This window comes from Saccopteryx bilineata, chromosome 5 (assembly GCF_036850765.1).
Source record: "Saccopteryx bilineata isolate mSacBil1 chromosome 5, mSacBil1_pri_phased_curated, whole genome shotgun sequence".
Taxonomy (NCBI): Eukaryota; Metazoa; Chordata; class Mammalia; order Chiroptera; family Emballonuridae; genus Saccopteryx; species Saccopteryx bilineata.
Genome location: NC_089494.1, coordinates 159,434,222 through 159,461,496, shown reverse-complemented (window position 1 = coordinate 159,461,496; position 27,275 = coordinate 159,434,222). Strand labels below are relative to the sequence as shown.

The following is a 27,275-nucleotide window of genomic DNA, read 5'->3' as shown; positions in this document are numbered from 1 at the left end:
GGTTTGCTCAGTGGTAGAGTGTTGTTGGCCTGGCGTGTAGGAGTCCCAGGTTCGATTCCTGGCCAGGGCACACAGGAAAAGCACCCATCTGCTTCTCCACCCCTCCCCCTCTCCTTCCTCTCTGTCTCTCTCTTCCCCTCCCGCAGCCAAGGTTCCATTGGAGCAAAGTTGGCCCGGGCACTGAGGATGGTTCTGTGGCCTCTGCCTCAGGTGCTAGAATGGCTCTGGTTGCAATAGAGCATCACCCCCTGGTGGGCATGCTGGGTGGATCCTGGTCAGGCGCATGTGGGAGTCTGTCTGACTGCCTCCCTGTTTCCAACTTCAGAAAAAAAAATCCCTGATGCTTTTCTCTCCATGAAACTCCTTAATAGTCTCTAATGTGTCAACTTGGCGAGGCTATGGTATCCAGGCATCTAATCAAACACTAATTAATCTAGGTGTTACTGTGAAGGTATTTTGCAGATGTGGTTAACATCTACAATCAGATGATTTTCAGTAAAGATTACCCTCGATAATGTGGGCAAGCCTCATCCAATCAATTAAAGGCCTTAAGAGCAAAGATGAGGTTTCCCAATGAAAAAGGCACCCAACCTAAAGACTGCAGCAGGTCTTGCCTGAGTATCCATAGGCCTAACCTATGGATTTCAAACTTGCAAGTCTCCACAACTTTGGGAACCAATTCCTTAAAATCTCTTGATAGAGAGATAGATGGTGATGATGATAAATAGATAGATAGATAGATAGATAGATAGATATAGATAGATAGATGTAGATACACACACACACACACACACACACACACACACACCACCTATTTGTTCTGTTTCTCTGGATAACTCCAATATACTATTCAATGAACCAAATAGGGCAAATCCAAAATTCTCCTGATGAAGATCAAGAAATTGAGAGAAAAATCCTTTGGATGTAAGAAACCACTGCCTAATGACTTCTGCAGGGAGATGGTGATGTGTGAATAAGACTTCAAAACTGCTATGTCATGTAGAGAAAATCATGAAGGAGAAATCTCCGGCAAACAAAGAAAAGACTTTACAACTGAGGATTTCTTAAAGCAAGCAGAGTCTTTTCCTGGTAAGGTCCAGAGCTAAAGGAAAAACAACATGCTCTCATATCTTTTCATGATTCTGTCTCTTTGCTTCTTTCAGCAACTCTGAAAGCAACCAACCTCTGGAGCTCTAGTTACTTGAGGTATGTCCTTACTTAAGCCAACTGGAGTCAGGTTTTCAGCCACTTGCTGCTGAAAATGCCTTTCTCTGCCTTGCTCACCTTGTGAGCACCTTCTTAGTTTTGAGATCCTGCTCTAGTGCAGTGTTGATTCACTACCTCTGTTCTTAGTACTCCACACTGCTATCATGGCCCCATGCTCCTATGGATATTTCTGTTTCTGTTGGCCAGACTGCAAGCTCCTTAAGAGAAAGAAATGTCTTATTCATTTTGTTTTCTCCAGAACTAAGTTGAAAGGTGGGTGGATGGAAGGATGGATGGATGGATGGATGGATGAGTTATCTTGGAGTTAGAGATTCTCTGTGACAACAGAAGTGCTGAAGCATACGTAAGAGTCAAGAGAAAAGGAGTCAAGAATGATAAAGGACAGCATAGAAGTAGGGAGTTAGGGGACAGCAAAATGAAAAAAAATTAAGATTATGATTATGAAAAACTGATATGATAGAATTAAGGCTCATGGAAACTTCTTTGGATAGGCATTAAAACAGTGTATATCTTTATTATATGCGGCTTAAGTGTTTGTCGCCGATAGCTTATTGGTTGCTTGCGTAACTGTACTAGCCAATGGATGAAGTTGCCACGGCATTCAAATAGTCCCGCCTTCTGGCACGCCACCTCACAAATTGAGGTTAAAGATTGGAGCAATTATTATGCTGTTAAGAAATCTTAACACCAGAAGAGGTCTTTGCAATGGTACAAGACTAGAGGTTCTCCAATTGAAAAATAATGTCATAATAGCTAAGTCTTTGACTGGCTCCTCTAAAGGTGAAATACATGTCATTCCAAGAATTGATTTGGCTCCATTTCAAACAGGGTTGCCATTTCAATTGAGATGTAGACAATTTCCTGTAAAACTTGCCTTTGCTATGACCATCAATAAGTCTCAGGGCCAAACGCTTAAGCGTGTTGGTATTTGGACACGGTCAACTTTATGTTGCCTGTTCAAGAGTTTGTGAAAGAACGGACGTAAAATTAAAAATAATTGATGGTCCTCTGCAAAGCGAGCTTAAAAATGATGGAAAGATCTACACAAGAAATGTTGTGTACAAAGAGATCTTTGACATGTGAATTAACATTTTATTATTTAAATTACCTTTATTTATTGAGCTAGCGGTGGCTCTTAAGAAATGTACCTACCACCAGTGGTTTCCTTCATTGCACTCTACTTTAAGCAATTAAGCAAGTAGAAGGGGGAAACCCCGTGGGGCAGTAAGCAAAGGGGCGTCCTCGCCGCCTGCCCTGGGTAATTCAGTTTGAATTAGCAGACACCTTTGCACAAATCATTTTAATTACAATTTATAATATCTAGAACAGCGGTCATTTCATATGACCACCGGGCTTTCTAGTAATTATATAGATGCTTTTAACACTAAGCCATAGAAATGAAATGTGTTTGTGTCATTTGGGTATTTGTTACCTCATTCTGGAGCTCTTTATTTCCCTGACTCCTGTCCTATGGAAAGCAAGTCAAAGTAAACTAGTGCTCTGTTCTCCGTGGCATGCCCAGTACCTAACCCAGCACATGGTGGGCCCCCACTAAAGTTTACTGAACTGAGGAGTGAATGAAGACTTTAAAGCTTTAAAGCTAGACTTCACACTAATTACTGAAAGCACAGAAGAAATAACCTGTTGAATATTTTATTTGAAATTATTTGTTTCTCATTAAATAAATTACTCTCTAACACCCTAACTTAACAGCAATATGTAAATCATTGGCTTCTATCTCAGATTTAGAAAGTAAGCCATTAAGTGTGAAATTATATGCTTCATACTTAAATAAACTGACAATGTCTTTTTAGATATAGAGTTCTCTGCAAATCAGTAAAAAGAAATTTCTTTTCAAGCAAAAACAGAATTGTTAAAAAAAAATTTAAAGCATTCTTGGCAGTGTCTTTAATGTAGCTCGGTGTCTTATCAATGTCAACAGTATTATGCATAAACTTTCCACATGCTCCTAAAGTAATGAGATAAATACACGCTTTTGTTTTCTCCTGCTCCCATTTTAATGGTATCATTATTTGTTATTAATATTCCACATTTTCTCCTGTAATGCTTAAAGACCCATATAGTCATTTTTTTTCTAATACAGTACTAGAATCATAGAAACTCTTATTATTCTCATTTTGGAAACAAGAAAATGGAAGCAAAAAGAAGTCAGTTCTTTGCCATGTGGGAAACTGACTGAGGGGTTCATAAAATGGACTAGAAGGACAGTTGAAAGGAAACTGCTTCTTCTGGCTGAGTTCACTTCAAAATAAATGTTACTGGCTCTTTTGTCCCAAACCAGAGTAGTGTACAGTGCATTCTTCAAGGAGAAAAATTACCTTGGCCCCTAGTCCCTGGAGCGGCTTTATTTATTTCTACCCATTTCTAAAATAATGAGTAGAACACAAAGACGTTGGCAATACTAAACAAAGATTAAATGATAAGAATATATGAAGGCTCATAAATCCCTCTCCTGATTTTGATGTTATTGATTCATCCTTAATTTATTTCATAAAAATGTATTAAGTGCCAGGCATTGTTCTACTGACTACCTATAATAAAGTAAAAAGAAAAAACATATGCAGCCCCTGCCTTCAAGGTCCTCACAGTCTAGTGTAAGAGCCAGTTTCATAAACAAACAGATGCAGTTTAATAAGTGCTTTAATTGAGGTAAAAAGCAAGTGTCAGGGGAGCCCAGAAGTGGGTATTAGTAATAATGTCAGGAAAGGGTGACAGAGAAAGAGACAGAGAATGAATTGTCCAAAGTATGGAGGGAGTGGCGGAAGGAGGAAGCATGTGGTCCAGATGCTACTGGCAGCTATTTCATAACCAGAAAGGAAATCGCTGGAAGGATAAAGCCAATGTTGTAGGTGACTGAGCAGAGAGATGGAAGAATCTAGATGCTCAGTGGCTTCACTGAACTGCTGAATTCATCAATCTGAAAGCCACCCTATCTCAGGTCTTGTTTTTAAATGAGATATCCCATTTCCATATGGTCTAAGTTTAAATAAGGCTTTCTGTTTCTTGCAACAAAAATAATCCTAAGTGATAGATGGAGGCTTGGGAGAAAGTTCATTTCTGAACATATTGAATTTGATAATGGCTGTGATGCTACCTGAAGATGTCCCAGGAATAGTTGGGTCTTGATCACCCTTGTTAAAAAGTTTTTAATTATTTTTAAATACTTGAATGTAAACATTTTGAGTCTCTATACCCTAAGGACAGTTAGTTGCACTTGAAAGGGCTCCATGGCATCCTGAAGGACCAGGTGCTTCCCTGCCTTGCTGTTCTGCCCTCTCTAGATTGTTTGCTTTCATTCACAGCCTGTCCTCTCACACTTACCGGATGGCTACAGAGGTGCCAAGCATCCCTTCCCCACCCAACAGTGTTTAAAGGCCAAATACAAGTATATTTTTCCTGTGTTTCTTTTTGAGAGCAAAAAAAGTTTTGGAGTTAATGCTCAGAGGTGGTTAGTTAGTGTTTGAAGGGTTCTAATCAGGAGTTTGCATTCAGAGGTGGCTATAGCAAGTATTTCAAATGATGTTAGCTAAATCTGAACCAGAAGTTTCACTAATTAACATAAGAGATTTTGGAAATCATTTTCACTTGTGAAATGGACAGTATTCAAGTACTGACTAGCATTTTTGTCTTTGCAAAATGATGTGTAAGAATGTGGCAAGTTCAGCCTGACCAGGCAGTGGTGCAGTGGATCAAGCATCGAAATGGGAAACAGAGGACCCAGGTTTGAAACCCTGAGGTCACTGGCTTGAGCTCATCTGGTTCAAGCAAGGCTCACCAGCTTGAGCCCAAGGTCGCCAGCTTGAGAAAGGGGTCACTTGATCTGCTGTAGCTCCCCCGCCGCCCCCCCAGGTCAAGGCACATATGAGAAAGCAATCAGTGAACAACTAAGGTACCTCAACAAAGATCGATGCTTATTATCTCTCTCCCATCCTGTCTGTCTGTCCCTCTCTCTATTACACACACACACACACACACACACACACACACACACACACACACACACACAGAATGTGGCAAGTTCAGAAATCTAACTCCTTGCCTGACCAGGCAGTGGCACAGTGAATAGAGCATCAGACTGGGATGCGGAGGAACCAGGTTCGAGACCCCGAGGTCACCAGCTTGAGCGCAGGCTCATCTGGTTTGAGCAAAGCTCACCAGCTTGGACCCAAGGTTGCTGGCTCGAGCAAGGGGTTACTCAGTCTGCTGAAGGCCCACAGTCAGGGCACATATGAGAAAGCAATCAATGAACAGCTAAGGTGTCACAACAAAAAACTAATGATTGATGCTTTTCATCTCTCTTCATTCCTGTCTGTCCCTCTCTCTGACTCTCTCTCTGTCTCTGTAAAAAAAAAAAAAAGAAAGAAAAGAAAAGAAAAAAGAAATCCAACTCCTTTATAGTAGCATCCTGGATCTTGACCTCCATTTGCTTCTTGACCTGCTTCTGACAGAGGGCTCCTTCACTCCCTGTGACTGTAAGGCTTGCTGATTTTGCCATTATAATATCATCACATTCTCATATATTATTTTATTCATGAGAGGGGCTACTGTGTAAAAGGACAGGAGTTGGGGAACTACTCTGGCATACAGAATCAGGTAACATGTTTCTTTTTATGCCTGCTTGCCAAAATATATTTGTACCTGTGGCAAAATTCATATAAGACTTTCTTTATTGTAACACATCCCTGGGGAAAAAGCTGTGGCTGGGCAAACATGTAGCTCCTACCTGCCTATAATTATTGGGGGCAACTGACAGGCCTCCTAGAATCCTGGAAAGGGAAACTTTTGGGAGAGCCGTCACCTCACTATCAGAATCTATTCAGCTGGTCTCCTTTCTCCATTGCTGCTCCATGTGTCTCTCTCCTGAAACACCCAGCTCAGGCAAAAAGGAAAAACACTTCCCAGATAAGAGAGGAATTACTACAGTTGGGTGTGTATTCATTGATGCTCCCATTCAAAAGCTTCCTTAGACGGGATCTCACCCTTTATTTGGCCTCTATATGCATGAATTTTTCATTCCCATCACTCACAGTCAGGAATGTGGCCAACACTTCCTGACGGCCATCACCTCCCCAGCTCTAGTCTCCTTTTTGTTCTCCTTGAGTTAGCATACCAGAAAGTAGATGAGTGAGAGTGATATTTTCCCAGCTTTATTGATGAATGATTAACAAATAAAAATTGTATCTATTTCAGATGTACAACAATATATGTATACATTGTGATCACCACAATCCACTAATTAACATATCCATCCTCCCACATAGTTACCTCTCTTTTTTGTGGTAAGACCACTTAAGATCCACTCTCTTTGCCAATTTCAAATATACAATGTGTTGTTATTAACTATACACCTCACTGTACATTAGGTCTCTAGAACTTATTCATCTTAGAGCAGAAAGTCTACACGCTTTGACCAAGATCTCCCCCTTTCCCTCACCACCTTCAGCCCCTGGCAGCAACCACTCTGTTACTATGAGTTCAATGTTTTTAGATTCCACATAAAAGTAAGATCATGCAGTATTTGTCTTTCTGTTTCTGGCTTATTTCACTTTGTATAATGTCCTCCAGGTTTATCCATGTTTTCACAAGTGACAAAGGAAGATTTAGTACTTCTTTCTTAAGGCTGAATAATGTTTCATTTTGTGTGCGTGTGTGTGTGTGTGTGTGTGTGTGTGATCTTTTCTTCATCCATTTATCCATTGACAGACACTTTGGACTTAGGTTATTTCCAAGTATTGGCCTACTGTGAAGAATGCCTCTGTAAACATGGAAGTGCAAATATTTCTTCAAGATAATGATTTTATTTCCTTTGGATAAATACCCGGAAGTGGGGTTGCTGGATTATATGACAGTTTTATTTTTAATTTTTTGAGCAACTACCAGACTGTTTTTATAATGGCTGCACCAATTTACTTGCCCACAGTGTATAAGCATTCCCTTTTCTCCACATCCTAACCTTTGTGATATCTTTTGGCTTTTTGATAATAGCCATCTTAACAGATGTGATTTCTCATTGCGATTTTCATTTCCATTTTCTTAATGGTTAGTAAAATTGAGCATATTTTTATATATCTACTGCTCATTTTTATGTCTTTGGAGAAATGACTACACAATCTTTTTGTCCCTATTTTAATGGTGTTATTTATTTATTTTTTTTTATAATTTTATTTTTTTAATGGGGTGACATCAATAAATCAGGATACATATATTCAAAGATAACAAGTCCAGGTTATCTTGTCGTTCAATTATGTTGCATACCCACCACCCAAAGTCAGATTGTCCTCCATCACCCTCTATCTTGTTCTCTCTGTGCCCCTCCCCCTCCCCCTTTCCCTCCCCAATTCCTCCCTCCCCCCCGTAACCACCACAATCTTATCAATGTCTCTTAGTTTCACTATTATGTCCCACCTACGTATGGAATAATACAGTTCCTGTTTTTTTCTGATTTACTTATTTCGCTTCGTATCATGTTATCAAGATCCCACCATTTTGCTGTAAATGTTCCGATGTCATCATTTCTTATGGCTGAGTAGTATTCCATAGTGTATATGTGCCACATCTTCTTTATCCAGTCATCTATTGATGGGCTTTTTGGTTGTTTCCATGTCCTGGCCACTGTGCACAATGCTGCAATAAACATGGGGCTGCATGTGTCTTTACGTATCAATGTTTCTGAGTTTTGGGGATATATACCCAGTAGAGGAATTGCTGGGTCATAAGGTAGTTCTATTTTCAGTTTTTTGAGGAACCACCATACTTTCTTCCATAATGGTTGTACTACTTTACATTCCCACCAACAGTGTATGAGGGTTCCTTTTTCTCCACAGCCTCTCCAACATTTGCTATTACCTGACTTGCTAATAACAGCTAATCGAACAGGTGTGAGGTGGTATCTCATTGCCGTTTTGATTTGCATTTCTCTAATAGCTCAAGAAGATGAGCATCTTTTCATATATCTGTTGGCCATTTGTATTTCTTCCTGGGAGAAGTGTCTATTCATATCCTCTTCCCATTTTTTTATTGGATTGTTTGTTTGTTTGTTGTTGAGTTTTATGAGTTCTTTGTATATTTTGGATATTAAGCCCTTATCTGAGCTGTTGTTTGAAAATATCATTTCCCATTTAGTTGGCTTTCTGTTTATTTTGTTATCAGTTTCTCTTGCTGAGCAAAAACTTCTTAGTCTGTTGTAGTCCCATTCATTAATTTTTGCCTTCACTTCTCTTGCCATTGGAGTCAAATTCATAAAATGCTCTTTAAAACCCAGGTCCATGAGTTGAGTACCTATGTCTTCTTCTATGTACTTAATTGTTTCAGGTCTTATATTTAGATCTTTGATCCATTTTGAGTTAACTTTTGTACAGGGGGAGAGACTGTAGTCCAGTTTCATTCTTTTGCATGTGGCTTTCCAGTTTTCCCAGCACCATTTATTGAAGAGGCTTTCTTTTCTCCATTGTGTGTTGTTGGCCCCTTTATCAAAAATTATTTGACCATATATATGTGGTTTTATTTCTGGACTTTCTATTCTGTTCCATTGGTCTGAGTGTCTATTTTTCTGCCAATACCATGCTGTTTTGATTATCGTGGCCCTATAATAGAGTTTGAAGTCAGGTATTGTTATGCCCCCAGCTTCATTCTTTTTCTTTAGGATTGCTTTGGCTATTCGGGGTTTTTTATAGTTCCATATAAATCTGATAATTTTTTGCTCTATTTCTTTAAAAAATGTCATTGGAAGTTTGATGGGAATTGCATTAAATTTGTATATTGCTTTGGGTAATATAGCCATCTTGATTATATTTATTCTTCCTAGCCAAGAACAAGGTATATTCTTCCATCTCATTATATCTTTTTTGATTTCCCTTAACAATGGTTTATAGTTTTCATTATATAAGTCCTTTACATTCTTTGTTATGTTTATTCCTAAGTATTTTATTTTTTTTGTTGCAATCGTGAAGGGGATTATTCTTTTGAGTTCCTTCTCAGTTGTTTCATTGTTGGCATATAGAAAGGCTATTGACTTCTGTATGTTAATTTTGTATCCTGCGACCTTACTGTATTGGCTTATTGATTCTAGTAGTCTTTTTGTGGATTCTTTGGGGTTTTCGATGTATAGGATCATATCATCTGCAAAAAGTGATACCTTTACTTTTTCTTTTCCGATATGGATGCCTTTTATTTCTTTGTCTTGTCTGATTGCTGTGGCTAGAACCTCTAGTACCACATTAAATAACAGTGGAGAGAGTGGACAACCCTGTCTTGTTCCTGATTTAAGGGGGAAAGCCTTAGTGCCATTTAATATGATGTTAGCTGATGGTTTATCATATATGGCCTTTATCATGTTGAGATATTTTCCTTCTATACCCATTTTGTTGAGAGTCTTAAACATAAAATTGTGTTGTATTTTATCAAAAGACTTTTCTACGTCTATTGATAAGATCATGTGGTTTTTGTTCTTTGTTTTGTTGATATAGTGTATTACGTTAACCATTTTACGTATGTTGAAGCATCCTTGAGATTCTGGGATGAATCCCACTTGATCGTGATGTATTATTTTTTTAATATGTTGTTGTATTCGATTTGCTAGTATTTTGTTTAGTATTTTAGCATCTGTATTCATTAGAGATATTGGTCTGTAGTTTTCTTTTTTTGTGCCATCCTTGCCTGGTTTTGGTATGAGGGTTATGTTGGCCTCATAAAATGTGTTTGGAAGTATTGCTTCTTCTTCAATTTTTTGGAAGACTTTGAGTAGAATAGGAACCAAGTCTTCTTTGAATGTTTGATAAAATTCGCTGGTATAGCCGTCAGGGCCTGGACTTTTATTTTTGGGGAGGTTTTTAATGGTTTTTTCTATTTCTTCTCTACTGATAGGTCTGTTTAGGCTTTTTGCTTCTTCTTGACTCAGTCTAGGAAGGTTGTATTTTTCTAGGAATTTATCCATTTCTTCTAGGTTGTTGAATTTAGTGGCATAAAGTTTTTCATAGTATTCTACAATAATTCTTTGTATATCTACGGTGTCCGTGGTGATTTCTCCTCTTTCATTTTGGATTTTGTTTATATGAGTTCTTTCTCTTGTTTCCTTGGTAAGTCTTGCCAAGGGTGTGTCAATTTTGTTGATCTTTTCAAAGAACCAGCTCCTTGTTCTATTAATTTTTTCTATAGTTTTTCCCTTCTCTATTTCACTTATTTCTGCTCTGATTTTTATTATCTCCTTTCTTCGGCTGGTTTTGGGTTGTCTTTGTTCTTCTTTTTCTAGTTCCTTAAGGTGAGAAGTTAAGTGGTTCACTTGGGCTCTCTCTTGTTTGTTCATATATGCCTGAAGCGATATGAACTTCCCTCTTATCACTGCTTTTGCTGCATCCCATAGATTCTGATATGTCGTATTGTCATTTTCATTAGTCTGTATATATCTTTTGATCTCTGCACTTATTTCTTCTTTGACCCATTCATTTTTTAAAAGTATGTTGTTTAGTTTCCACATTTTTGTGGGATTTTTTCCTCTTTTTTGCAGTTGAATTCTAGTTTCAAGGCTTTATGATCAGAAAATATGCTTGGTACAACTTCAATTTTTCTGAATTTGCTGATGTTGTTTTTGTGGCCCAACATATGGTCAATTCTTGAGAATGATCCATGTAAAATGGAGAAAAATGTATACTCAGTCACTTTGGGATGAAATGTCCTGTAGATGTCTATCATATCCAGGTGCTCTAGTGTTTTGTTTAAGGCCACTATGTCTTTGTTGATTCTCTGTTTGGATGACCGATCTAGAGCCATCAGCAGTGTATTGAGGTCTCCAAGTATGATTGTATTTTTGTCAGTTTTTGTTTTAAGATCAATAAGTAGCTGTCTTATATATTTTGGTGCTCCTTGGTTTGGTGCATATATATTAAGAATTGTTATGTCTTCTTGATTCAGTGTCCCCTTAGCCATTATGAAATGGCCATTTTTGTCTCTGAGTACTTTTCCTGTCTTGTAGTCAGCATTATCCGATATGAGTATTGCTATACCTGCTTTTTTTTGGATGTTATTTGCTTGGAGTATTGTTTTCCAGCCTTTCACTTTGAATTTGTTTTTATCCTTGTTACTTAGATGAGTTTCCTGTAGGCAGCATACAGTTGGATTTTCTTTTTTAATCCATTCTGCTACTCTGTGCCTTTTTATTGGTGAGTTTAATCCGTTTACATTTAGTGTAATTATTGATACTTGTGAGTTCCCTATTGCCATTTTATATCTTGCTTTCTGTTAGTTTTGTGTCTTGTTTGATCCTTCTCTTTCGTTTTTCTATCTTTTGTTTTTATTTGGTTGTATTCCATACATCTTTCCTCTGTTGCTATCTTTTTTATCTCATGTGCTTCTGTGGTGGTTTTTTCAATGGTGGTTACCTTTGAGTAATGAAAAGGGTCCCTACCCTGTTCATTGTAGCGAACTATTTTGTGAGTACTTTTGCACTCCATCGTCCTTTGCTACTGTTAATCTCCATCTTCTCCCTCTCTTTCTTTTTGTTGTTGTCACAGTTTAAATTTGGTTTTATTGTGTTCTTCTTGGAGCTTTTACTTGTGGCTCTGTTTTTTTTTTGTTCTTTGTATCTGATTGGAGAACCCCCTTTAGTAATTCCTGGAGTGGGGGTTTTCTGATGATAAATTCCCTCATCTTTTCTGTATCTGTGAATGTTTTTATTTCTCCTTCGTATTTGAAGGATAGCTTTGATGGGTATAGTATTCGTGGCTGAAAGTTCCTCTCTTTCAGGACTTTAAATATTGGGGTCCACTCTCTTCTAGCTTGTAGAGTTTCTGCTGAGAAATCTGATGATAATCTAATGGGCCTTCCTTTATATGTTGTATTCTTCTTTTCCCTGGCTGCCTTGAGAATTTTTTCTTTGCTGTTTGTTTGTGTCAATTTCATTATGATATGCCTTGGAGTAGGTTTGTTGGGGTTAAGAAAACTCGGAGTTCTGTTTGCTTCTTGAACTTGAGGCTTTAGTTCTTTCCACAGGCTTGGGAAGTTCTCATCTATTATTTGCTTGAGTATGTTCTCCATTCCATTTTCTCTCTCTTCTCCCTCTGATATACCTATTATTCTTATGTTATTCTTTTTGATGGAGTCAGATAATTCTTGTAGGGCTATCTCATTTTTTTTAATTTTTGAGTCTCTTTCTTCTTCTCTCTGTTGTGCCTCAAGTTGCTTGTCTTCTATTTCACTAATCCTCTCTTCTATCTGACCTGTTCTATTAGCTAAGCTTGTTATTTCGTTTTTCAGCTCGTGAATTGAGTTTTTCATCTCTGTTTGATTTGTTTTTATAGTTTCAATTTCCTTGGACATATATTCTTTGTGTTCATTGAGTTGTTTTCTGAGCTCCCTAAATTGCCTTTCTGTGTTTTCTTGTATATCTCGGAGGATTTTTAGTATTTCTATCTTGAATTCTCTGTCATTTAGCTCCAAGGTTTCCAATATATTAAATTTTTTCTCCATAGATTTTTCCTCATCTAGCTGTGTTACCTCTCTTTCTTTTGTATCCATGATATTCGATTTTCTCTTCCTTAATGGCATCTGAGCGTGGTTTTGTTGATAGTATTAATGAGATTTAATAAAGAATAAAAAGTTAAAAAAATAACAATAAAAAAATAAAAAATCGAAAAGAGTTGTTTTTTTTTAAAAAAAAATTAATAATGAAATAATAAAAAATAAAATAAAAATTAAAAAAAAGGAAATTATTCCCCCCCTCCTTTTTTCCTCTCCTCTCCTCTCCCCTCTTTTTTGAGAAAATCTTGTGGTGGACTGTGAATTATAACAAACAATGCCTGTGATGGAGGGCCTGAATTGGGGAAAAGTAATAAAGGGGCAAAAAAAAAAAAAGAGCGTATGGACCCACAAAAAGCAAATAAGGAAAAAATTTGGGTCAAGAATGAAATGATTTGCTTTTAGGTGTTGGTTGTCTAAGAGTTATGATGAGAGGAATAAGAGGAAAACGGAAAAATGGGGGGACAAATTAAAAAATTACTATTGTATTTAGTGGAACAAGAACTAGATAATATGGAGAGCCAGGGATGAGAGCACTGCTAGTGAGTTAAAAAGGTGAAGTAAAAACCCCCCAAAATGCCACAAACATAGGTTTGAGTCCCAGATAAGATAATTTGTTTGTTATTGAGGTTTGAATGAGAGGAGACGTAAAGGAGAAAGGAAGAAACTAATATAGAGGGAGAAAAGAAAGAGAGAGAGAGAAAAAAAGAGGTAACCACTAAAAGAAGAAAAAAGAAAGGAGAGAGAGAGAGAGAGTTAAGGGTTTTGGAGTGCAACCCTCATAGAGAGAAAGGAAGAGAAGAGAAAAGATAATGGGAGATGTAACACTTATGGGTAGTGTAGTTCAAGGAGAGGAGAGAGTAAGACCGGTAGAGAGTTAATCGGCCAAATTGGAGGAGGAAAAAAAAGTATCAAGAATGAAGATAAGAGAAACAAACGAACAAATATAATAAAATGGGATAGGTTATAAAGTCTGCAGATTATTCTTGATTTTGAGAGGTTATCTTCTTGCTTTTTCTTTTCTCTCCCTCTTCCTGGTCGGTAACTCTGTACCCCGGGTTCTGCCCCTTTGGCACGCTCAGGTAGAGGTTTGCAGTTGATAAGTCTCTATGGCAATGTCATGTATTGTGCTTTAGTCTCGTTGGCAGTCGAAGCTCAATAGCATTTATAGGCTCCGACAGTGAGAGAGTCCGTGTTCCTGGAGCCTTTCTCCTAGTCTTTCCTTCCTTAATTAGTAGCCTGATAATCCAGCTATGGGGTTGCTGCTGCCTCTGCCTGGATAGTAAGAGGCTCAAAGAGCTGGCAACTCCCCACTCTATTTCCACTCAGCACAGGGCTCTGGGTAAGGCTCAGTCAGTCAGAGCTGCTAGCATAATCAGGCGGGCTTTCCACCCACTCAAAGACCTCTGGCTCTGCCACTCTGTCCGGTAACACAAGCGGGCGCCCACTTCCGGGGCGCTTGGAGGAAACTCTCACTCACTGTCTGCGACCAGGATATCCGGCCAGCAGTCTCACGCTCTGAGTGAAACCCCCAACCGCAGGGAAAAGTTGTAGCGTTGGAATTGAGTCTCGCTCCGTCCCCGTGCGCGGCTTTTGCAAGGCGCTGGGGTGGCTCGAGATTCCGCTTTGGCCCACACAAAGGCCCCTGACTCTGCCCCTCTGTGCGAAAACACGGGCACGCACTGCCGAGGCACTCGGAGGAATCGCTCACTCCTTATCTGCGTGCGCAAACCAGGATATGAGGCCGGCCGCGGTTCCCTCTGAGTGAAACACCCTCCAGCACAGAAAATCTCCACCATTGGAATTAGTTCTCACTCCCTCCCGTGCGTGGCTTTCCCAGGAAGAAATTCTCGCCCACTAACTGCGCACCGACCAGGAGACCAGGTAAAATGGCCGCTCTGCTTTTCTTTCTTTGTTTGGGTTTGGCGCGAGTGTTAGCTTGTATTGCCCGGGTTGCCACAGGATCAGATTTTCCTCGGCTTGGATCTCTGTGCCACAGCCTGGTTCAGCCGTTTGTGCTGCGGCGGCCTGGATCTATTCACCCCCTTTGCCCGCCTCAGTTTCTATATTCACAGTTACCAGAGAAAGCCACCCTGTTTAGGTTAGTGAGGAAGGAGGAGCATTTCTTACTCCCTATTTCCTTCGGGGTTTGGTTATATATTTAGCCAATTTTTCACTCAATCATACCTTTGGGTGTATTGCGAAGCATCTGGAAGCTCCAAGTATAGGTTTTTCTGTTTCTGGTTGAAGATCTTGTTGAGTTTTGGGGGAGATTTATCGGTATCGCTTCCTACTCCGCCATTACTCTGACGTCATCTCCGTAATGGTGTTATTTTTTATGCTGTTGAGTTGTCCGAGTGACTTTTGTATTTTAAATATTAGCCCTTATCAGATACATGGTTTGCGAATATTTTCTCCCAATCTTTAGGTTGCCTTTTAATTTTGCTGATAGTTTTCTTTGCTGTGCAGAAATTTTTTCATATTATATAGTCCCACGTGTTTATTTTTGTTTTTATGCCTGTGCTTTTGATGTCAAATCCAAAAATTCATTGCTAAGACCAATTTCAAGGAGCTTTCCCCCTATATTTTCTTCTAATAGTTTTAAGGCTTCAGGTTTTTAATCTATTTTGAGTTGATTTTTGTGTACAGCATAAAATAAGAGTTCAATTTTATTCTTTTACATGTGGAGATTCAGTTTTCCCAACATCATTTATTGAAGATACTATCTTTTCCCTATTGTATATTCTTGGTGCATTCAGCAAAGATTACTTAACCAGATAGTAGTGGCTTTTTAAAAAGAAATAACTTTGAGGCCATGGCCAGTTGGCTCAGTGGTAGAGCGTTGGCCTGGTGTGCAGGAGTCCCGGGTTCAATTCCTGGCCAGGGCACACAGGAGAAGCGCCCATCTGCTTCTTCACCCCTCTCCCTCTCCTTCCTCTCTGTCACTCTCTTCCCCTCCCGCAGCTGAGGCTCCACTGGAGCAAAGATGGCCAGGGCACTGGGGATGGCTCTGTGGCCTCTGCCTCAGGTGCTAGAATGGCTCTGGTTGCAACAGAGCGACGCCCAAGATGGGCAGAGCATTGCCCCCTGGTGGGCATGCCGGGTGGATCCCGGTCGGGTGCATGCGGGAGTCTGTCTGACTGCCTCCCGTTTCCAGCTTCAGAAAAATACAAAAAAAAAAAGAAAGAAGAAGAAATAACTTTGAATTAGCTCTAATTACAAGTGTACCTATAGCACATTTGAATTTTTATAAGACTATGCATTGTTTTATGTAAAAAATTTTAAGTTTTCAAAGTCAATTTATTATTTAAAAATTGGAGTACTAATTACTTAAAACTAATTACTATTACTAACAAAAAATGTGAAACATCTTTTTAGGATTTGTTGTTTTAAATTACAGAAACTGACTCTCCCTACTCAGGTAGTTCATTTGAGGGGAAGGTTCTTGTTTTCTGCAGACAACCAAATCATACCTAGGTGTTTAGATTTTATGTGGGAAACCCACAACTAGCTTCCCACAGCAAAACTGTAAATCCTTCCCATAGGATTTCCTATGCTTGTTATGGAGTTTCCCCTTTCTCTAATTGCATCAAATTTCTAATCTGTCACCTCTCCTGGTGTGGAATTATAAAACCACATGTGTCAACTTTATATGGGAAAGAGTGTTAATTTGATAAGCTGAATTTTCTTTAGAAAAGTAGAACTGTGAGAGCAAAACTTAAGACCAGTCAGATCAGGTTAACAAATGTTCCAAAACTTCTAATTTCCCATGATTTATATAGTGCATTCATTTAAGTAGCCCTTGTAGTTCCTAGAGCATTTAAAATTTTCAGCATACCCAGTGAGTAGAATATTAGATTGTTTAAAATTGGAGTATACTGTATGTTATATAATTAAAAGGATGGAAATTCTAATCCTACAGATGCAGGTATTTGGGGGAAATGGGTCTTGTCAATGAATTGGAATATCCTTGGTGGTGCTTTTGGTTAGACACTCCAGGCCATGCCTGCTCTTTTGTTAACCACCTGTGAAAATGAGGGCAAAGGATCAATTAGGTCATGGGCAGGTTGCCAGATTCTCTCTGTTGAGCTAGAAATAAGTGCTGCTCAAAAGTGGGCTGACCTCTTCCTTTCATACCTTTCTCCTTCTGACATATCAACGCCTACTTAGAAAACATTTATCATTCTTACCTGAATTATAAATGAAGGGGTAACTTCACTTGAAAATGATGCTTTAAAATTTGGTAAAATCATACATTCAACTTTTATTCTTAGTTTGGAATATGTGTACTGATTTGCTGTAAATGGTATGAAAACTTTGCATTTTTGCAATTCTCTGCAGTTTTAATGAATGGTCTCCAGTAGTCAAAGTTGACAATAAAAATTTTCATAGTTTTACAAGGACTATTTAATTTAGTTTATTCTAAGAGAAGCCAAGAAGCACTCTCTCTCTTTTCCAGTTGGGATGCAACTGAATATCTATACTGGAAAATTCCTGTCTGAGTACACTGGGTGTATCATGCACTATCATGCCACTATGTTTAACATCTTCTGAAAGTAGAAACCCAGCATAGGAAATTATCAGGATTTAAAGGAAATAGGATGGGATTCCCACCTGTTCACTAAGATATGCTCTTTGTTTGGGGTGGGGGCAGTTCATGATTTTGTTCGGGGGGCATGAAAGCAACTAGAAAACTAATGTTTTATTGCATGGATCTGTAATTTGCTTTCTATAAAAATTTTTTTTTGTGTCAAATTGTCTGTCTAGCAGAGAGCTTCCTTAATAGAGTATTTGTTTTTATAGGTAACTTATAATTCTTTTCTCTCCTATTAGGGCCCATAGAAAAAGAAAGGGAAGATTTCATTCTAAAGAAATGCAAGAAAACTGGTTTGTACTAAAAATGGAAATACAAAACAGCAGAGTTGCTCCCAATCATACTTAAATAAGGAATACAGAGTTAAGTGGGGATGAAGGATGATAGATGTTTACACAGAACTTTATAATATGCTTCTAAACAGCACTGCCCTCTACAGATACTCCTAAGGTCTGACTTCAAGACAACTATAAAACATAGGTAATGAAAATCAGTTTGTTAAAAAGATCAGTTTTCCTGTAGTGATGAACACCTCCCAGAGCTTTTCTGTTAATAGGTATCTAGGAGTCTCTCCAACATCAAAATCCAATTAACATGGCCTTGATACAGCTTCAAGAGAGCATGACTGGAATATGATTCTAAACAAGGAAGCTGAAACCCAATTAATTAAGCTGCCCTCAGTTTAAACAAAGACTTTGCCAAGCAAAGAGGAAGGATGGGCATAGAGTTTAGACATGGAGAGCAGAATAAGCAGCTATTTAGTTCTTGGTAGTGAGAGTTCTACACTGCCCAAGGAAGTCATGCTTTGACCAGTTGACTTGAGCTTCTCCCTCTGCTGGAATGGTAACCTTTAGAGTAGAAATGATCAGATGTTTAATTCCCTTGAGTCCTAGTTTCCTTGTCAGTAATATAACAGTAGGTGATGAATTCAGAAAGGTATTGGAGGATAGTTTGTACAGGACCAGTGGGCCACTGTGAAGACTTTACTTTTACTCCAAGGGAACTAGGGAAACATTAGAGGGTTTTGAGTAGAGGGTTGATTGGTATTATCAAAAACTAACATTATGCCTGACCAGGCGGTGGCACAGTGGATAGAGTGTCAGGCTGGAATGCGGAGGACTCAGGTTCGAGACCCTGAGGTCGCAAGTTTGAGCGCGAGCTCATCCAGTTTGAGCAAAAGCTCACCAGCTTGGACCCAAGGTCGCTGGCTCAAGCAAGGGGTTACTCAGTCTGCTGAAGGCCCACAGTCAGGGCACATACGAGAAAGCAATCAATGAACAACTAAGGTGTTGCAACAAAAAACTAATGATTGATGCTTCTCATCTCTCTTCGTTCCTGTCTGTCCCTATCTATTTCTCTCTCTGACTCTTTCTCTGTCTCTGTAAAAAAACAAACAAAAAACCCCAAAATAAAACAACTAACATTATAAAAGGATTAGAAGGATCAAATGAGTTAATCTATGTAAAGCACTTAGCACCCTGCTTAGTCTATTAGTAGTGCTCAATAAGTGGTTATAATGATCATACTTCAGTGATGCTATTAAAGTAACTTCTCTTCACCCTGACTGAATTATGAAAAAGTAAAAAATCTAAATAGACCTATAAAACTAGTAAGGAAATTGAATCAGTAACCAAAAACCTCCCAACAAAGGAACACCTTGGGCCTGATGGCTTCACTGGTGAATTCTGCCAAACATAAAAATAGTTAACTTCAATACCCTTCAAACTTCTCCAAAAAATTGAAAAGAAAGGAGCACTTTCTATCTCATCCTAAGGGCAGTATAACCCTGATCAAAGTCAGACAAAGACACTACAAGAAAAGAAAACTAGAAACCAATATTCCTAATGACTATTGGAACAAAAATCCTCAACATAATATTAACGAAGAGAATTACACCATATGCTAAAAGGATTACACCATGATTAAGTGGGATTTATTTCCAGTATACAAGGACAATTCAACATACAAAAAAAAAGGTTCAATACAAAGCACCACATTAACAGCGTGAAATGGAAAATAACATATGATCATATCAAGTGATGCAGAAAACACATGGACAAAATTTAACACACTTTCATGATAACAATATTCAACAAACTAGAAATAGAAGGAAACTGTTTCAACACAATAAAAGCCACATATAAAAATCCAACATCACACTCAACGGTAGCATCATAATTAATGGTAAAAGACTAGAACTTATGCTCAAAGGTCAGGGTCCAAGGATGTTCATTTTTTCTACATCTGTTAAACATAGTTTTGTTAAATAGTATTGGAAATTCCAGCCAGAATTATCAGACAAGAAAAAGCCATCCAAATTGGAAAGGAAGAAATAAAATTATCTCTGTTCCCAGATCATATGATTTTATAGGTAGAAGCCATAAACATTACTCACACACAACTAATAAATTCAGCAAAATTGTAGGATGCAAAGCCTATGCACAAAAATTAATTGCATTTCTATACACCAACAATGAACAATCTAATGGAAATTAAGAAAATTCCATTTACAATAGCATCAAAATAAAGGTTCAATACATAAATTTTTAGGGATAAACAACCAAGAGGCAAAAGACTTGTATACTGAAAATTAAAAACATTGCTGAAAAAAAAAAATTAAAAAGACACAAATAAATGGGAAGCCAAACCATGTTCATGGATTAGAAGACTTGACATTGTTAAGGTGTCAATATTAACCAAAGCAATTTATAGTTTCAATGCAATCTCTATCAAAAGCTCAATGATATTTTTCCAGAAATAGAAAAATTCACCCTAACATTTATATGAAATTTCAAGGGATCCCAAATAGCCAAAACAATCTTGAAAAAGAACAAAGTTGAAAGTTTCATACTTACTAATTTCAAAACCTACTATGAAGCTGCAATAATCGAAGCAATGTGGTACTGACATAAAGAAAGACATATAGATCAATGGAATAGAATAGAGCTTTAAAACCCCTCATATGTATGATCAAATGATTTTTCACAAGGATGCCAAGACCACTGAATAGAGAAAGGACAGTCTTTTCAACAAAGGGTGTTGTGAATATTAGATATCCACATGCAAAAAAATAAAAATAATGTATTTGGAACTTTATCTTATACCATATTGCAAAAACTAACTCGAAATTAATTAAAGACCTAAATATAAGAACTAAGAACTAAAATGTGAAGAACTAAAACTCTTAAAGAATACATAGAGAAAAAGCTTTATGATATTACATTTGGCAATGATTTCTTGAATATGACACCAAGAGCACAGGCAGCAAAAGATAAAATAGACAAATTGGACTTTGTCAAAATTATAAATTTTTGTACATCAAAGAACACTATCAACAGAGAGAAAAGGCAACCCACAAAATGAAAGAACATACTTGCAAATCATGTATCTGACAAGAGATTAATATTCAGACTATAGAAAAAACACCTATAATTCAACAACAAAAATTTAAAAACCTAATTAAAAATGGGCAGAACCCTTGAATAGACATTTATACAAAGAAGATCACAAATGAGCAATTATTTTTGCATATGAAAAGATGCTTAACATCACTAATCATTAGGAAAATACAAATCAAAACTACAATGAGATAGCACTTCATACCCATTAGGATGGCTATTATCAGAACAAACAAAGGTTCCAGAAGCAACAAGTGTTGACATGGATATGGAGAAATTAGAGCCCTTGTGCATTGCTCTTGGAAATATAAAGTGGTACAACCACTGTGGAAAATATTAATAGTATGGCACGTCTTAGAAAAATTAAAGATAAAATTACCTTGAGATCCAGCATTTTCAATTCTGGGTATATACTCAAAAGAACTGAAAACAAGGTCTTGAAAAGATATTTGTACATACATACTGATAACAGTATTATTCCCAATTGTCAAAAGGGAACAATGGCCCAAGTGTTAATCAACAGATGAGTGCGTAAACAAAGTGTGGTGTGTATACACACACACACACACACACATATGCGCAAAGGAATATTATTCATCCTTAAAAAGGCTGAACCCTGGACCCTAGAAAGCAGTGACTGCCTAAGCCTCTGAGGCTTGGTCCAGGCCACCATCTGGTTTCTGGAGATGTTTTGGTTACCACTTCTCTGTCTACTAGCAAAACCAGCCTGTTAACGAAAAGCAATGCAGTTGACAACTCCAAGATGGATCCTGTTTCCCTTTCTCTTTTGTAAACCTGACTTTTAGTTGAAATGCACAGGAATTATTTCCTAAACCACAATTACTTTCTTTTCCTGTGTTAGGCTGGCTACTTTGCTGGAGTAAGAACAAGATAAAAACTTAAAACTGCTATGATAAGATTTTCTGAAACTACCAAATCACTCTGAAGCTGCTTAGTGTGGGAACTATTTCCTACATTGCCAGTACTGTTAAGGGACAGGGAGAGAGGAGAAAAACAGCACCATTCAACAAGAAAGGGTGTAGTGTTGAGTCTGGCATGAACCTATGAAAGAACAGGGAAGAAATCCTCCTCTATACATTTCAAGCTTCCCTGTCTTCCCAAGGTTAACATGGGAGCCTCTTTCATGTGCTTCTGTGACATCCAGTGTTGACCCATAAGCCTTCTCTTACTGCATTGACACTGCCTTTTTACCCAGCTCTATCTCCCACCAGAATGTGAGCAACTTCAGGGATTGTGTCTTAATCGCCTTTGTTTTCCCAGGGCTAGGTGCTGTCTTGGCACACAGTAAGAACACAACGTTTGGCTAAAAAAAATAAACAGCATACTTCTATATTTCATTGGCTTTCTGACCCCATTAATTATAAGACACTTAAATTGCAACACCACTAAGAAATAAAAAAGATTATAATCAGGAGATATAAGATACATTCCAATATTAGGGTTGTCATCACCTTGATTTCAGGCCTGGAACAGGGAAGATATGACCATAAAAATGTTGAAGACTAATCAGCATCACTATAAATACAGACACCTGCACATATAATGACACACAGAGAAACCTTTCCTTTTTACTTAGCTCACTAGCCAAGTGAGCTAGCCAAGCTCACTACCTTGAGCTTTTCCTCTAAGACAAGATGTTTTATGAAATTTAAATGAATCACCTTCCTGTCTGAACACTACCAGTCAACTAAAGATGAATAGAGAGACTTGTTTGTCCTATTTTATAGCTATGTTTATGTCCTGGGGCAGAAAGAGAAAGAAAAGGAAAGAAAGGGAAGAAAGGGAAGGAAGGGAAGGAAGGAAGGAAGGAAGGAAGGAAGGAAGGAAGGAAGGAAGGAAGGAAGGAAAAAGGGAAGGGAAGGGAAGGAAAGGGAAGGGTAGGGGAGGGAAGGGAAGGGAAGGGAAGGGAAGGGAAGGGAAGGGAAGGGAAGGGAAGGGAAGGGAAGGGAAGGGAAGGGAAGGGAAGGATGGGTGAATGGGTTATTTGTTGTCTCTAAGAAGGCAACTTAAATAACTAAGATCAGTGCATCCAAAAGGGAAATATTTTTTACCACTGGGCAAGATTATGATAAAGAAGCTTGTGCATTATCTGATGAGAGGAAAAATGTCATGATAAAATTAAAGGTAATGAAAAGTCTGGGTAGTCCTACGGCACTTTTAATCAGAAGATCTCAAAGCAATCTTACACTGTCGTCAACAAAGCCTTGTCATCAGCAGGATTGCAAAATGGAAAGTGCCCCTTTCCATATTGTTATACACCAAGAAACTGAGATAAAAAAGATTAAGTGAATAAAAAATAAATAACAATTATTATTATACATATATATGGTTTTGTTTATATATAAATATATACACACACATAAATAGAATTTAAATTTGATTGCATACAAAGTAAGATCATGTGCGAATATTTAATTGAAAATCCTCAAACACCACATATAATGAGCAGTAGAAGCATGTTACAATTCAGAGGCCAGACTTTGGAATCAAACAGGACTGGACTCCAATCCTGGATCTAACACTTCCCTTCTCTGTTATGTTGAGCAAATGTCTTAACCTCTCTGAGTGTCATTGTCCTCATCTGTAAAATAAGAATTATAAGAATATGTGCCTCACTGTGACCAGGGTTCAGTGGGATACACTGTAAAGCTCTTAGAAGAATGACTGGCAAACATCAAGTACTCCATTGAACTAGATTAGATGCCCATTTACCATGTCCATGGGACCTGTTCTTCCCGCACACCCTGGTACTTGATTCTGCAGTGCTTTCATTTCATCACTCCCAGTTTGATCTCACCACTTCTCTATCTAGTCTGGGCCCCAAAGTCAACTGCTGCATTTGCTACCCCATGGGATTTTTTCTATGCCCCTTCGTTTTCACCCTCCTACTATTTATTCTCTTCATAACTATCTCAAGCTGGGACTACTTCAAGGCCTCTCAGCTCCAGTCTCAATGGTAATCCATCCTACATGGCTCTACCTTTTTATCTTCCCCAAATGAAATTCCAAGCATGACATTTCTCTGCCCAAAATTCTCATAGCCTCACCACTGCCAAATAAATTACTGTATTTCCCCATGTATAAGAAGCTCCCATGTATAAGACGCACCTTGATTTTGGGGCCTGAAATTTGGGGAAAAAAATGTATTACATAAAGTTATTGAACTCAAGTTTTAATCGTCATAAAATTCATACAACTCCTCATCACTGTCAAAACTCCCATCCGTTAGCTTGTTCCTTCATCTGTGTCTGATGACGAATCACTGTCTTCATGTATTGCCTCATCCTCAGTTCCATCTATGGTATTTGAAAGGCCACAACCACTGTAAAAGATGCACCCAGTTTTTAGACCCCAAATTTCTCCATAAAGGGTGTGTCTTATACATGGGGAAATACGGTAACTTTTCACTATAGCTCTCAAAACATCTCATTTTTGGCCTGACCTGAGGTGGCGCAGTGGATAAAGCGTCAACCTGGAACACTGAGGTTGCTGGTTCAAAACACTGGGCTTCCCTGGTCAAGGCACATATGGGGGTTGATGCTTCCTGCTCCTCTTGCCTTCTCTCACTCACTCTCTCTTTCTCCTCTCTAAAATGAATAAATAAAAAAGTATTTTATAAAAAAAAAAATCTCATTTTTGGCCTCAATCTACCTTTCCCATACCTCTCTGATTTAGCCAATCTTGTACATATTGCTATAGTACTTCTCACTACATTCATGCTTTTGTTCATTCAAGTTCCTTTTATTGAAATGTCCTCTTCTTCATCTCTGCCTTTAAAAATCCTAACCCTCTTTCTAGACAAATCTCAAATTATACCTTCCATGCAGTGTACCTTTCCAGACCTCCTTTGAACCATCTTATGTGTGTCTTTCTTTTGGGACACTTATATTTAGCCTTGCATTGGGGCTGATTCTATTATAAGGCATATCTAACCTCTATTCATGATTTTACTCATATTAATATCAAGTGTACAATAAATATGGATGTTACCTCACTGTGTTTAATTGGGTATACATATTTAAATATACATAATTACCTTGAGGCCCTGAGTCATATATGTTGCTAAAACAGAAAGATAAAATCAAATCAATCCTCTGTAGTTGCTGCTGTACATAGTAATATAAGGTAGGTCCAGGGTTGCTGGAATGTTTACCCAACAGAAAGTCATCAGTTCACTGAAACAAGCACATCATTAGGTCATTTAATATGCAAGAAGTGTAAACTTGACCTTGATATCCACTTAGTGAACTATAGTATTACTAAAAATATCTTGATCTTAAAATGAAAATTGAACAAAAATTGTTGGGGTTTTGTTTAGGATTTTGATTTAGTGATGCTAAAAAAAATATTACAGAGCTTGCTGTAACAGAGGGCTTGGTGACATTCTCTATTTATTTAATCATTTTATATAAGTTTGTGGAATGTCAAATGAAACTATTTTTTAAATTATGTTTTAACCCTATCTTCACTGTTTGGCAGGTTTTCATTGTCCATGAGATTTCTTGGATTCAAGTCAGCAAGTCAAACAAAAATGATTTGTTAAACTACACAGAAGAAAATGATTTTTTAAAAATCAGAATATTTTAGTAATGAATCCTCAAAGACATCTCACTTACGTAAGTCTAGTCCTAAACTATTTGGCAAGAATATGACCAAAAAAATTCTCAAGTGGTATTTGGTATTTGGAAAACACCATTCAAGAAACCCTGCCTCTACTCTGTTTCCCCAGATTGGAATTACCAAAAGCTTTGAAATGATTGTGTAGCTCAATCCAACCAGAATATCCAACAATTAAAATTCAGTAATGCCAAAAAAAAAAAGATAAATAACTTAATATGTGGTCTTTTAAGAGCAGTAGCACCATATTTTTCAAATAAGTTCCTTCCCCTGCCTTTTAGTCTCAGAACACAATCACAGAAACATCCATAGTATGAATAGTTGCATCGGTCAGTTCCTTTTTTTATTGCTCTGCATATACGGTGATTATCATTTTCAAATTTTCCCAGATTGCTTTGCTATCCCATGACTCATTTTAAATAGAGGCAATTTCTTAAATCCTATTATGCAACCTTTCATAATGTAGATTTTCATATAAATTCACAGACTAGTTATTAAAATAATAGCTTTCCCAGACTATATTACTCCTAATTTTTTATTGAGACACTGTTGGCTCTGCAGCACTGTAGGTAGTTAATTAAAAGTCAATATTGGTCATTGCGAAGGCCCCAGTGCTTATTGTCCTTGCCTTCTTCCACATCCTTTGAGAACCTTGTGAGGCTTTACCCACTTCCTCTCACTAGTAAGAGTTCTCCTCAATGTCTTATTTACTTATAAAGTTAAGTAAGTTTGTTTCCTGAAGGCATTTATCAAATGATCAGAACTCTCTTACAACACCATTCCTTTTATAATGGTATCGGGAATACTCACCACTTGCTTTTCAATAATTGACGGTCTGGGGATAGAAGTTTGAAAAGTAACTGTTTCACAGTCCACCTCACCATCCAGGGTCCCAGGCAAATCCTCAGAGGTCTCGGCAGGCTGGACAGTGTGGTTACTTGAATTCCTATTTGCACTGCCATTCCTCTCTGAATGGGTGCTAGAATCTCGCCTTTTCTCTGGAGTTTCTTCTTCTCCCCTTGGGTGACTTGGGTGTCGGCCCACTTTGGCCATAGGCTGTTCATAGATGGTGGAATGAGGATCAGGCACGCTAGGCTGATCAAATGGAACATTCTCCTGTGTATTCCCAAAACAGGCCAGCAGAGCTGAACATGGAAACGGGTGCATTCTTCCAGGTGGCGATTTCAGTCTTCTGGCGAGCCTTGCTTTCCACGTGGACATGACCTGCAGTGAAACATGGCAAAGTTCATGTTCTGAACAGAGAAATTTCTAGGGGTTCAGATAATCTCAGTTTCCTTATCATAAATAACTATTTCCTTGCCTAAAGAGAAGGACTTTGTACTAGTTGCCCCTAAATAAAAGAGATGGCAAGGCAACACTCCCTGGAGTCACACAGCGGCTAATCCCCCTTCAGAAGCGTTTATCTCTGGCGATTTCATGGCTAAAGAAAGCTGTGAGGTATGTGGTTGGCTTGGGTTACAGTCCCCAGGCAGGGCAAATGCTTCAGTGTAATGTAGTGCCAAGTCAATAGACAGTTGCTTCAGGTTACCTTGGAGGCATAAAGATAATGTAGCCTGATAGTATCCACCATAATAGCGTCAGCCTGTGTATCAATAACATCATAAAAGCCACATAACCTTCTTCAGTTACCCCCTTCAAATATTTATTCCTCCAAACAAAACAAACACCACCCAGATATCTATCACAAATAAAGACCCCCGAGAGGGTCCTCGACCTTGGCGGTTGTTTTATTATTAAAATGGGAGGTAGACTTGAATCTTTTGTGTGGAGAAATCCAATTTGAGTTTGATGTCAAAGGACTTTTCTGGATCTTTCCTGAATCTTTGCCTCAAACAAACTTCCTGGCTTCAAGATCCATATTGCACCTT

At 38.1% G+C, this 27,275-nt stretch overlaps 1 protein-coding gene across 1 annotated transcript in view; it reads right to left on the bottom strand.

Annotated features, from left to right (window-relative positions):
- Nucleotides 1-26,607, bottom strand: part of FAM107B (family with sequence similarity 107 member B) — a 281,121-nt gene extending 254,514 nt beyond the window's left edge. The window contains exon 1 of the mRNA XM_066280686.1: nt 26,200-26,607. Within this exon, the coding sequence (XP_066136783.1) occupies nt 26,200-26,607 (408 nt within the window). The remainder of the gene's footprint in view (nt 1-26,199) is intronic.
- Between the last annotated feature and the right edge of the window lie 668 nt (nt 26,608-27,275).